Source organism: Prionailurus bengalensis, chromosome A3, assembly GCF_016509475.1.
Source record: "Prionailurus bengalensis isolate Pbe53 chromosome A3, Fcat_Pben_1.1_paternal_pri, whole genome shotgun sequence".
NCBI lineage: Eukaryota > Metazoa > Chordata > Mammalia > Carnivora > Felidae > Prionailurus > Prionailurus bengalensis.
In genome coordinates this window covers 73,350,234-73,363,045 of record NC_057354.1, presented here as the reverse complement: position 1 = coordinate 73,363,045, position 12,812 = coordinate 73,350,234, and the positions used below count along the sequence as shown (strand labels likewise).

The 12,812-nt window shown below is 44.4% G+C and overlaps 1 protein-coding gene across 4 annotated transcripts in view; it reads right to left on the bottom strand.

The window, feature by feature from the left end:
- SPTBN1 (spectrin beta, non-erythrocytic 1) overlaps positions 1-12,812 on the bottom strand; it is a 199,962-nt gene that overhangs the window by 24,422 nt on the left and 162,728 nt on the right. For all 4 annotated transcript variants that reach the window (XM_043603387.1, XM_043603388.1, XM_043603389.1 and 1 more), the window contains 8 exons: positions 7,655-7,801; positions 6,546-6,809; positions 4,955-5,179; positions 4,393-4,482; positions 3,944-4,225; positions 3,165-3,295; positions 1,689-1,893; positions 932-1,306 (listed from right to left, as the gene is read on the bottom strand). In XM_043603387.1, coding sequence (XP_043459322.1) covers positions 932-1,306; positions 1,689-1,893; positions 3,165-3,295; positions 3,944-4,225; positions 4,393-4,482; positions 4,955-5,179; positions 6,546-6,809; positions 7,655-7,801 — 1,719 coding nt within the window. The remainder of the gene's footprint in view (positions 1-931; positions 1,307-1,688; positions 1,894-3,164; positions 3,296-3,943; positions 4,226-4,392; positions 4,483-4,954; positions 5,180-6,545; positions 6,810-7,654; positions 7,802-12,812) is intronic.

Genomic DNA, 12,812 nt, shown 5'->3' with positions numbered 1-12,812 from the left:
AGGACAATGGCACTGGATAGGGGTCAAGCCCATAGTCAAATCTTGACCATGTGTTTTCAGAAATAAAGATTCACTGGTACGCAGTCATGCTCCTTCATTTTCGTATTGTCTAGAGCAGCCTATGCTACAATAGCCACGCTGAGTATTTGCAACAGGGACCATGCATCCCACAAAGCTGAAAATATTTACCATCTGCACTTCTATGGAAGAAGTTAGCCGATCCATGCCCTGGATTACCAACGTGCTCTTAACAGACAAGAACAAAACTCCTAATCTACTCTGGGCTGGTATCTTTAATAGAACTGCCTTCTTTTTTAGAACTATGAAGTTTAGGAGAAAAAGATACAATTTATTTTTCATCTAAAAGTCAGAAGACTGAACAAGACACTGTGCAGAGATTAGAGAGGGAACTAAAGCATGATTATACTATAAGTTCTTACTGCTATACTGTTACCACTTTGTCAAACATCTTTTAAAGAAAGTCTTTGTGTTAGGCATTTCAGACCGGGGCAGTGGGGAGACCAGGCATATTAAAGCATTAGACTCTTGTTTTCCCTCTTTCCAGACATATAACTCAGACCCTGATGGATGGAAAATAATGATATTATTTTAGAAATTATTCTGGGTGAATACACTAACATAGTACTAATTCTTGCTGAGAAGGTCTATAACTTGCAAATGTTTGCAAGTGCATCTGGTTTATTTTAATTGTGGGGATATTCACTTAACAATGTCTGTACATGTGTCAAACTGAGAATTTTATGGACTGAATTCTCCTAAATGGAGCATTATAACAATGTGTGTGTAGAGGTGTGTGTGTTTAAATTGGGCAATTCTTTGACGCATGTTTTGAGGAGCCAAGGAATGGAGAGAGATCCTCAGTGATGCACAAAGATGCTCCCCACCACCCTTGGGCATCTCCCTAACCCACCTGAGTGCCCAGAGCCTGGATGTCATGCTCAAACGTGGTGTGCATTCTCTGTAAGGTCTCCACTGTGTTCTGATCTCTCCCAAGCTCCTCGGGGAGTTTCTTGTGTTTGTCCTGTATGCGCCCAAAGATCTCCTTGGCATCATGGTAAAACTTGTGCAGTTCATAAGAGGCGGCGAGAATCTGTGTTCTCGTGTCGATGAGCTCCAGGAGGTCAGCCCAGGCTTCGTTGAGCCCATCCTTCCACTCGGCGATGGTGGCGGCATCCGAATGACCAGAGTTGATGAGCTCATCTGCCATGTGATTGACTGTGTCCACACGCTCCTGTCCAATGTTCCCTGTGTCTCTGGCAAATTCCCGGAATCGTTCTTGTAACATCTGAAACACGAATAAGCATGAAGAAAATCGGTAAGACTACTATGAACATTTTATTTCTTGATCACATGAATGTCCTTTGGAAAGAAACAATATGCGTGATGTCACAGGTCTTAGCTCTAAAACTCAAATCAGGCTTCCTTCCTGCCCTCTGTCGCAGAGCAAGGCCCTGGCTCCATCTCCTTTCACTACTGGAGAAAGGCATGGAGAGGTCAGACAAGCTAAGTCAGAGTTTGCCTGGCAATAAAAAGCTGAGCTGGAACTAAACCCCGTGACCTCTGATCTGAGTCCAGGGTGTCCAATGTGCTCACAGATAAGGAGTCAAGCAAGCACCCCTGCCCAGTGCACCCTGCATGGCCACCCCTGCTCTGCCCAGGGTACTTGCCGTGACATGCTCGTAGTCCTGCCCCAACTCATGCGACCCTGCGACCACCTCCCTCTCAGCGATCCACTGCTCCAGGTCGTCCACCTCCCGGTTGAGCTGGAAGAGCCTGTGCCTCTCGTCCAGCTTGCCCCTCCGCTCTTCGGCCAGGTCTTTCAGACCCGCGTACAGCTTGTCCACTTTGGACTGCCGCATGCTGATGCGCTCACTGGAAACGGGGGTGGGAGGGGCAACAGGTAAAGGACCTTAAATGTCAAATTTTCTTCAGGGAGAAAACAAGTGAAGGGAAAATGCCAAGAAAACATCTTACATAAAATTTCTCAAAGGAAACTTCCGATTCACCTATTTGGCCTAAAAAATTAAACCGTGAAATTTGACGAGTAATGAAGAGCCAACACATAAAAAAAAAAAAAAAAAAACAGTAATTAAGGCTGATGGCCATCCTGTGATGATGGGGGGAGGTGGCGAGGAGGAGAAACCCTAACTCTCTGCACTGCTGGCTCTGTTAAGTCAGGATTTCCTTTGACCTTACAAGTTAATGAAAAATCCAGGAGCTATCTTCCTCTCTCAAGAACCATGCTACTTAAGGGACAAAAGATAACCCTGTCTGGCACACACCTCCACCTTCTCTGGGGTGTATGCTCTCCCCTGCCACTCCTGTCAAGTGGGTCCTGGGAGTACTGCACCCCCCTCCCTCCAGCTCCCTGCCCCCCTGCCCCCCCCCCCCATGACTGTCTTGTAACAGGAAATCAAGGAGACAAGGACTTCTTGATGCCGGTCCCTAGAGACTAGGAAGGCCACTTTCCTGGGACTTCTATCATGAATACATGAAGGACCCCCTACACCAACACAGCCACCACTGACTGTATCTTCAACCTGCCTTAGTTACCACACAAAGCCGATTCTCTTCCTGAGTTACGAAGGCAGTTACATAGCAAGCCTAAGATAACTGCCATTGAAGTCAACCTGTGAACATGGTATAAAATTGGCAAGTACCACACACATATCTTCTGTAATTCCCAACGTGCTTGAAGGACCTGACATGCAAGAGTGAGGAAGCAGTATCATCCTGCTCTTTGTGGGAGCTCAATTATTTTACAGGTCTGTGCATTCTTGTTCACCGCTCCTGCTCAAACTCATCATCATTTTCCTAAACTGGATGACTTTCAACCCAAGGGTAGGTTTTGATAACTTGTATCTATGCAAATCAATTTGTAGTTTTGCCTCATGACACCAATAATTTTTCAAGAGGGCCTAGGCTCACAAGAGATATTTAAACCACAAGAGAAATTTCCTAATGTAATAGTTCACCCTTCCCATTCAGCACAGACCTGTTGGGTCTATTTTAAAAATGCTTCCCAAAGACCTACATCACCAGTTACTCAATGCTGTCATCCATTTCCTTTGGCATTGGGACAGAATAAGAGACCCTCACTGGGAAGAACCAATAGGCCAGTCTCTTGATAAAATAGTACTCACCTTTCCGGATGGCTGTCAGCCACCAGGGCCCGGCTGGTCTTAGAGAGCTGATGCACGGTCTCTGCATAGTCCTCCACGGCTTGTTCCAGAATCTGGTGCTTCTTCAACATGGAGACGGCGCTCTGCTCATCCTGCAAAGATGGGGTCACAACCACAGTCGCCCCCTCTGACTGACACCACCTTAAGGCAAGACTAGCTGACTGCATCACGGGTGGAAGGAAGAATCATCAGAAAGAACAAAACCATAAGGAGCATCAATATGAACTGGACTGTATGCACGTGGGAGGCCTCTGTGAAAGACGAACACGAGGATCATACAGAATGAGTGAGACCCCTCTGAGGTACAGGGTAAAGCCCAGGAAACCAAGTGTATCCTGGCTGGCTGAGACTCCTCACAGTCTAACACCTGTGTAGATGACTGCATCTTGGAACTCTAAAAACTTTCAAATTGTCTCAAAAGCATCTTGTAAAGTTTAGGTGATTCTATTAATTAAAGAGAGCAAAAAGGACTCTAGCAAATATCTATTTTAAAAAAAAAAAGAAGAAGGAAAAAACGAGAAGAGAAACTCAGTCTTAATGACATCTCAGGACTCACACAAGAAGATTCTGTGTCAAGGGGAAATAGCCAGATTCCAGCCACCTTAATGCATGTGGTGCCCTCCCACCTGTGACACTTGAAGGCAACAATGAAATGTTTCACAAAGACACAGCCACCGGCAGAAAACAAGCTCGGGGTCTGAGTTGGAGGCTCTTAGGGAAAAGCTGGAAACGTCTCTCACCTTGGCCTTCTCCTCAGACATCATGTACAGCTCTTGCTCGCTCATCCACGCCTCAGCCTCAGCAGCATCGAAGTAGTACTGCTGGGCCCTGTGCGCCTCCTCAAGCCGCCTGTGGCGCTTCTCGGTCTCCTCAATGAGGAGACCCCATAGCTCCTTGAGGTCAGCGAGCCTCCGTCGAATGGCTTCGGCGTTGAGGCTGCTGCTGTCAGTGACAATGTTTTGGCTCCTCTCAAAGATGTCATCAATGCGAGGCTGGTGCCCCTGGATTTCTTTCTGGAGGGTCTGTGGGAACGGGGAACACACAAAAAAGGCTTGCTGAGCCGCAATGGCAGGCTGTTTCATGAGGGCCAAGGGGAAATAGTGAACCTTCAAAGCTCTCACACATTCTCTGCTCTGTAATTTGGAGCAATTATTTATCAGACTGAGCTAGCCCAAGCAGAAATGCTTACCTGATTTTTCTTTATTAACAGCTGCACAGTCTGGAGGTTGTGGCCATGATCTGTGGAAGTTGCCAAAGGCATCCTCTCTCCAACCCACAACTGGAAAAAATTACAAATTTAGATGGTCAGGACCACTCAAAAAGAACAAATACTTGATGCAAACAAAAGTGCAATAGAAGATTAGCAGGGAGGCCAGCTTGAGAGAGAAGGCGTATTCGATCCCACTGGGAAGGGCTGCCCGAGGAGCCTGCCCTTCTTGCCCAGTACAAGGTGAGGGCTAGTCTTTCAAAGCTTACTTCATCCTTGCTGCTGGATCCCCTCGAGTCCTCACCCTTAATTTATTTTTAAAACTACTATTCTAGGGGCAGTAAAAGCCTAGAACATCTTTAGAATGTCAAAGAGAACAGTAGAGTTGCATTTTGTATGAATATATAAAAGCATGGGCTTTCACAGCCTAACTCACCAATGCAGCCCAAAGTGAGTCTAACAAAGAAGCAAGAATGTCCTAATTAAGGCAGGACAGGTAAGGAAGTTTATGGAAAAGCCCCTTGCATAGTGATGGTCTACTTACAATCTCATCCTCCACATCCCTGTTGAACTGATGGATCTCTTTAGAGGCCAGCAGATTATGCTTTCTTTCATTCAAGGGCTCCAGCAGTTCCATGAACTTGGTCTGCACAGTGAGGCGCTTGCTGTCCACCTCGTCAGTGCTCTTCCCCTCCTGACTCAGGGCCTGAGCCTGGCTCTGGAGCTCCTCGATCTCCTTCTTCCGCACCTCCATCTGGTTCTCCAGCATCTGAGAACAGAAAACAGACCAACTGTCACACTGGAGACAAGGGAAAACACACACAGTCCACAGTCCTATAAAATGTTTGTTTTGAGCACTGGCCAAAATGGAAGACCGAATATTAATTTATATAATGGAGAGCCCAAGAAAGGATTCTTAACATCTATGAAACAATCATTAATCCCTTCCCAGGATTTTTAAACTCAGGAACAACACTCGAGTTTATCCAGGAATTCAGAAGGCAAATGACAAGAGAAACAAGAATTAATTATGGGGAAAGGACAGTCTTCATCTGCTTGTTCAGATGCCATAACGATGCTGGAAACCCATTTAACCATCAGGAAAAGGTAATGGAACTTAAGGTTCCAGTTCTTCTAGGCAAAAGGAATAGCTAATGTCATCATCATCTCTCAATTTCTTCAATCAGGAGGCTGATTATTCTTTTTCTTAAATATTGGATCAGCAGGTGAAAACATACTAACTGCTTATCTACATGAGAAGAATGAGCCAAAGTGAAAGCAGAGGAGTCTCAGTCAGGGAACGACACACTGGGAATACCATACGCTAACGGTTGAGAAACAGGGGGGTCCCCTCTGGGAACAAATGGGCTCCTTTCTTAGGTAAGGAAGTAAACAGCCATGAATAAAAACTACCTGTAGCAAAACTCTTAATGCATAATAGTGTAGCCAAATAACTGCATCAGTTAGCAAAGGGAAGGGTGGGGATCACTCTGAAGAAACAGGCTTCAGCACTCGGCAAAGACACTTCCACATTGACTGGTTCAAAGCAGAACCGTTGGGCTGGGGACTCGGCTGCACAAGGCAAAGCAAGCCAGGGAAGCCACTGGAAGCTTCTGCCACCAACCTGCTTTTCCTCAACCTCACTGAAGCTGTTTTCTTGCCAGTGTGAAGTAAATTCATTCGCCTTTAGAATGCTCTACCATGACGTCCAAAAAACAAGTACATAAATAAAATTTATGATCCAAAAAGTACGCTGACCAACTCAGATAACTGATACATACCCACTAGATGTTATAGAGCGAAGTATGTGAAAAGGATTTCCCTGTGTAAACCTCAGAACTGAATGAAATGCATATTTACTCAACTATTAAATGGTGATACTATCCGTCAACTAAGATGATGACAATAAAAAGAAAAGCACTGCCATGCACAGACACCCAATATTTCTACTAATATGTATCTTTCCAGTTGATTCTGGAAATGTCCCATGACGCTGTCAAGACAAACACAATGCTGGGTTAAAACCCCTCACAGAGAAGGCAGGTGGTTGAGAACACAGTGGTGAGTTAGGGCTATAAGGATGATGGCAATGAAACAGAAAGAGGCCTGAGTATGTGGCTGCCTCGCCCACTTGCCTGTTGCTTTTTAAGCAGGATGTTGACGCTGGTAAGGTCTTTGCCATAGTCATCAGACTGAATCTGACTCTCCAGGCCGTGCAGCCATTTGTCCAGATCTGCACAGCTCTGGGTGAAAAGTTCAGCCTTGTTTGCATCAAAGAGCCGCTGGGCCTTGGTCTGGGTGGTGGACTCGAGGACTTCCCACATGTTATGTAAACCAGTGAGTTTTTCCTTTACCACAGCTTCCGTCTCAGGCTTTTCTGAAATGAGCTGCATTCCTTCCTGGAAAACATCAATAAATACAGTTTGCTAGAGAACAAAGGGCAATGTGAGAAACAACCCTACGATATTTAATCTGTGATTCACCTATTCATTCACATAAGGTTATGGCTTAATAAAATGGACAAGGGCCTAGTCTATGTACACTACACGGCTTTCCAAAGAGTGCAGCAAGAAATGATTGTTGCATGATGAAATACTTTCAACAGGGGCAACGGGAAAATGCTAATGACTTATGACTTCCACTGCACTTGGCTCCCGAAGATGGTAACACATCACTTTAACCATTAAGAATCTGAAACAATATAAAAAGTCTGAGGAAAAGAAGGAAGGGTGGGGAACTTCACCTTCATGTTCAGTTATGCTGCAGAGAATCTCCCTGTGCCAAGATGATACATACTAAGTTACCATAGTGCCTGGTCACACAAGAAAAATCGAGGAAACTGAAAATACGTAATATTTCTAAATTCTGTGTAAATCATCAGTCTCTGTCACAGTCCAGGACACATGCTGTGATCAAGAAAGTGGGACTCTGCCCAGGAGGCTCACAGCCCATCATCTGCAGCAGGTGAGAAACAAATCAAACAACTAGTACTTACTAAAAGACAAATCAAGCATTTTGAACCACAACTGGTTGGGTTTCTGCTGTTCTCCCTTCTAGCAGGTTAAAGCTGGCATTTGGTTTAGTGGGAGAGGCCCCGCTTCTGGCAGGGTAACTTCTGTATGGGATCAGATGGGACTTAAAAATGCAGGAGAATGTGAAGAGAAGAGCTCGTTTCCCACCTGGTTCATTTTCTTGCCATGGCCACACCACCCAAATGGGAGTCTCATCCAACATTTTAACTCACCTTCTCAATTTTGTCAAGCCATTCTTTGTTGGATGCAAGTTCTGCCATAAATGCTTGATGTTTTAACCATTTACTATGCAGATTTCTGGCTTCATCGTAAGACATGTCCTGGGCAGTAAGCATCTTTTCATTGATCCAAAGAGATAACTAGGAAAAACAAAAATCAGAAAAATGTCAGAGATTGTAATCACAGACATCAGCCTTTTTTCTGCCTGGAAAGAGTTGTGTTATGTTGTACTACACATACTGCATGTTTCCATGTCAACTGACAACCAAATATTTACTTTACAACTCTGACCCGTCATGACAGGTTATCTCCATTGTACGGGAGATGTACCTGAGCCTTGCTCCAAAGTATCTAATGTTAAATCCATAGGTACAAAAAGCTCTCTGAGCCAGCCTTCGAAGGGTTTGGCACGCACAACCAGCCTTTCCCCTAAAGGCTCATGTTTAAAATTCTGCCCTAACCAGTCCAAGTCACTTTTTTTTCTTCCAAATACTTGTGCCAGCTATACCATGTTAATCGTGATTAACTGTCTTTTACTTTATTCGGTAATCTTTTTATCCTTTTAGTTCTTTCTATTACATATTAAAAAGACCAAACACAAAACCCCACTCTTTGATCCCTCCCCTCCCTTCACAGCGTATCTATGGGAATGCCAAAAAAGCATAAATAACTTGCTCACTGTAGGAGCAAGGCAACAATGATGCCCTCTTAAAGTTTCCTTCAAGTTTGAGTCACCTTCACCCTTTTTTTCTATAGCCTCTATTTCTCCAAAGAGCCTTCCATTCAGACCGAGAACACTCCACAGGATTTGATTTTGAGACCCAACATGTCTACTTGGATCTGAACTCTGCAAAGCATCACAAAGCCTGCCAGCTGCTGACAGATCTAAGAAGGGAGTTCTCTCACGAGACTTGGGGTGGGAGGCAGCCCAACGCGAGGCCCTGGACACACTTCTCTTGCTGGCTTTCATCCCAATTTGCTCGGCTCCTTACTGCCTGCCTGTAGTTGGCCATGCCAGGTCCTAATTCCTACCCCATACACAGCACTAACCCGGGAAGAGCTTTTTGTTTGCCCAAGAGAAATATACACAAAGGAATGTAGGATCAGGCCAGAATCAGAAGCAAAGGTCTTCAGAGACCATGTCCCTCCTCCTGTGTGACCACAAGAAGCCCACTTCTTACACCAGTCGCTGCCAAAACAAATTTGCACCCTCATGGTCCAATCTTCAAGGTTTAGAGATTTCTGTGCCAATCTCCAAGGCATAGAAAACCAAAAGAACACTTAAAGGATCAACATTTCTAAGACCATTCACTCACACTCGGGGCTACTGCTGGGAAAGGCTTCCCTGCAAATGTGTTTAAATAGCAAGTCTGTTCTTTAAAAACAATGTCAAGGAGGCTGACACAGGTCACAGGAGCACCCTTGGATCTGAAGGTGGGTGAACTCCCAGTCACCATCTCTACTTTCTCAGCATATTCACCCACTGTACAGAAGGGGGTGGAGGTAGAAAGCAAAAGGTAGTGAGATCTTAGTTGTTATTCTTTATTGAGGTGAAAAACCAGTAAATCTCATAAAGCCCTTTGTAAGCTAGGACCACAGATTGGTTACACAACAGAGACAGTAAACTTCCTACTTTAAAAGAATTATCTATTTTCCAGTTACCTGAGTAGGCAAAACCTGAAATACTATGGCCATTCATTCGGTCCAAGGGGGAAAGAGGTTAAAAGGAAACCAAATGGTAAAATTTTCCCCGTGTTCCACATACACACAGATTATACACAATAGAAGGCATTTATCCAAAGTGCAAAGGACATTCACATATTTTCGCTATTCATAACCACCTACCCAGAGAGATTAAAAAAAAAAAAAAAGAGCTACATAAAAATCAGAGGCTTATAAACAAATCTGCTCTTTGCTGAACATCATCCTACAGATAAAGCATCATGCGATACAGCACAATGAAATGGATCTATGGAACTTGCTAGTTCATCAACCCTTCATCAGCACTCTGGAATCAGAACTGCAGTTATTATTTGTGGGCATTTACAAAGGTCATTTAAGAATATACTCATTCTCTGCAGAAAAGAACACTGTGCAGATTGGAAAAGGATAGGAAAAATGCTTTGATCACTGAATCAAGCTTTTCAAAGCAAAGCAATGGAACTTGCTATCCCTGGTGCCACATGAGTCTAGCTTTACTGCCCTCTTAAAAAAAACACATCAATTTCTGAAAACAGGAGTTATGGTATGAGAGAATAAAACAGAAAAGCAGTAACTTCTAAATCATTTTCCAGGAATACACATCAAATAATGCTACAAAAATTATGATGTTCTTTATATCCCCATCTACAGCTGGGGATAGAGGAGCCCCTGCAATAAATTTCCCCATCTAGGCAGTGGTTAATGGGAGTGGCAACCAAGGCAGATCTCACAACTCCTGCCTGCTCCAGCCAAGGCACTACAAGGAAGGGACTACGACAGGGACAACTTGGATTCCCTAGACTTGGACGATACCAGTAGCCAGCAATGGTACTAATTCTGACCTCTGGGTGCTCTCTAAGTTTCTAGAAGCATAGAAGGTAGATTTTCAAATGCAAAGCTAGTCCATACACAAACTCCATTCTCAGAGATCCTGGCTTAAAACGTACATACTTTAATGATGCTGAATGATGCAGAGCTCACGGCCAAAGAAAACTACATACCAATGCTTTGCTTGCACTTCTACACCAGGGTTTTGGAGCCCCCAAACCTGCCCTAAATTCTGTCACTACACAGAAACTGTACATGCTGATGTGGGAGGGATTGCACCCCCCACCCCCAGCATCTATGGTTATACTAACTTTTTATTATTTATTTTTAGAGAGAGAGAGCCCAAAGGGGAGGAGAGGGGGGGACAGTGAGACAGAATCTTAAGCAAGCTCTATGCTTAGCTCAGAGCCCAATGTAGGGCTCAATCCCACGACCCTGGGATCATGACCTGAATCGAAATTGAGTCAGATGATCAACCAACTGAGCCACCCAGACACCCCTAGATGTACTTTTTTTTTTTTAATGTTTATTTATTTTGAGAGAGAGAGAGAGAGAGAGAGAGAGAGAGAGAAAGTGAGTGTGGATGAGAGCGTGCATGTGAGTGGGGAAGAGGCAAAGAGAGGGAGACAAAAAATCCCAAGCAGGCTCCCTGCTGTCAGCACACAGCCCAATGAGAGGCTCAATATCATGAACCATCATGACCTGAGCCAAAATCAAGAGTTGGACACCTAACCTACCAAGCCACCCAAGCGCCCTGAGTTGTAGTAACTTAATGAGGCTAGCAAGAAAGGCTAAAACAGGAAGACTCACCAGAGCAGTCACAAAGAGACCTGCACATCATTCCCAGGATGTAAGAATGCAGCCAAAACCTTTCTGCACATAGGGGAAATCCCACTAGGACTGAGCCCTTGAGGCATGCCCAGCAGTCACTGGTGCATGTTAAGGAGTGAACTACTTGTAACCAAGGGTGCTAATTTAGAACAAGTGCTAACAAAGCTCTAATGACCTAGTAAGACCATTTCCTGTGATTCTACTGGGAAGGACTATTATTTTACCCACTTACTTTTCCCATGTTTCTACTTATGAATCCACACATGTGTAAATGGAAAATAGGGAAATTCCAAATGGATTTCTTTCAAGGGTTCCTCTCGTCTCACCTCCTGCTCATTTTCCAGCATTCTTGTTCCCAAATTTAACCTAGGCTTCACCATGCTGAGGTTCATAACTTTCATCTCATTAAACTTGCCTTTTAAGCAAGAGTATGGAATCCTACTGGCTCCCCGCTTCCCCCTATATGGGCTGAGGTTAAAATGAGTCATCGATGATACTACAAGGGAAACATCAAGGGATAATACAGGGACCTCCAATGTGTGGAAGGCACAGCCCAGGCTACGGACATCTCCTGACCCCTCCAATGAGTAAGAGTCACTTGGTATTCACTATGGCACAACATGTGGCCCAATACAGCTAACTTCAGATCCCATTACTCTCCTCTATGTCCTGTCCGGGGACACAAATACCTCTTTAAATAAGCATCCTATCCAAATGGGTTATTAATGCTTGGGTGCCACTTGAAGAGGCATTCCTGTTTTCTGCTTGTCTGGCTCCAGGCAAATCCCCCAGAGACCTAGATTCATCAGAGTGGCACAGAAAACTGACAGACCCTAAGCTACACAGTTTAGGGGCTTTCCTTCTGAAGGTTTAGCTGCTGGAGCATATTGCAAGATTCAGAGTAAGACAGCAGCTGAATGGATATGAAGGATCGCTTCTGTCACACGCGATCTAACGCGACTGCTATTAGGGCTGTATTACTTCTAACACACAGCCACACATTTGCATGCAAGGTGTTGTGATGATTTCAGTCACATTCTTTGCACACGACCCGATCCCGTCCCCACACCCTCCGATACCCTTCCCCCAAGGCCCCTGCAGCTTCTCTTGGATATTCTTCATCCCATTTCTGCCTCCGAGTGGATTTAACCTAATAAACCAGAGAGAATAGAGTCTCACTGTTATTCTCCGGCAGAGAGAAAAAATGCAATGTGCTCCTGAACTCACACATGTGAAGGCAGCCAGATGCTTTTCTCCAACTAGCTTGGAGAGAGACTGCATTTTTCTGGCTAACTTTAGCTTTCCAAGTTTGTTTGTGCACATATCAGGGGAGCATGAAATAGTATGAGAATCATCAGATTAATACCACATGTTAAAACTCACAAGTTTGAAATCAGGAGTGCTGCTCTTGGCATGTTAGACATGTATTCAAGGAGCTTGAAAGATGGTTATTTCAAAGTCTTCAGTGAGTAAGAAACTCAGTCTATATTTTTTAAATATTTGCTTTTTACCTAGATAGCCAGTTCCAGTACCCCTTAGTTCTTTCCTTCCATACCAGTAAGCGTGTATTAAATAGTTAAAACACGGCAGTAAATGCATTTACAATACAGAATATCCTAGGGTGTCACTGCCTTCAACAACTGAAATGTTCTAGATCTGCACTGTCCAACGTGGCAGCTGCTAATCACAGTTGGCTAATAGATGTGATAGAAGACAGAAGAGCTACACCTTGATATGTACAAAAGAAATAGCCCCATGTGTGGCTAGGGTCCACTGTCATGGATAGCAGAG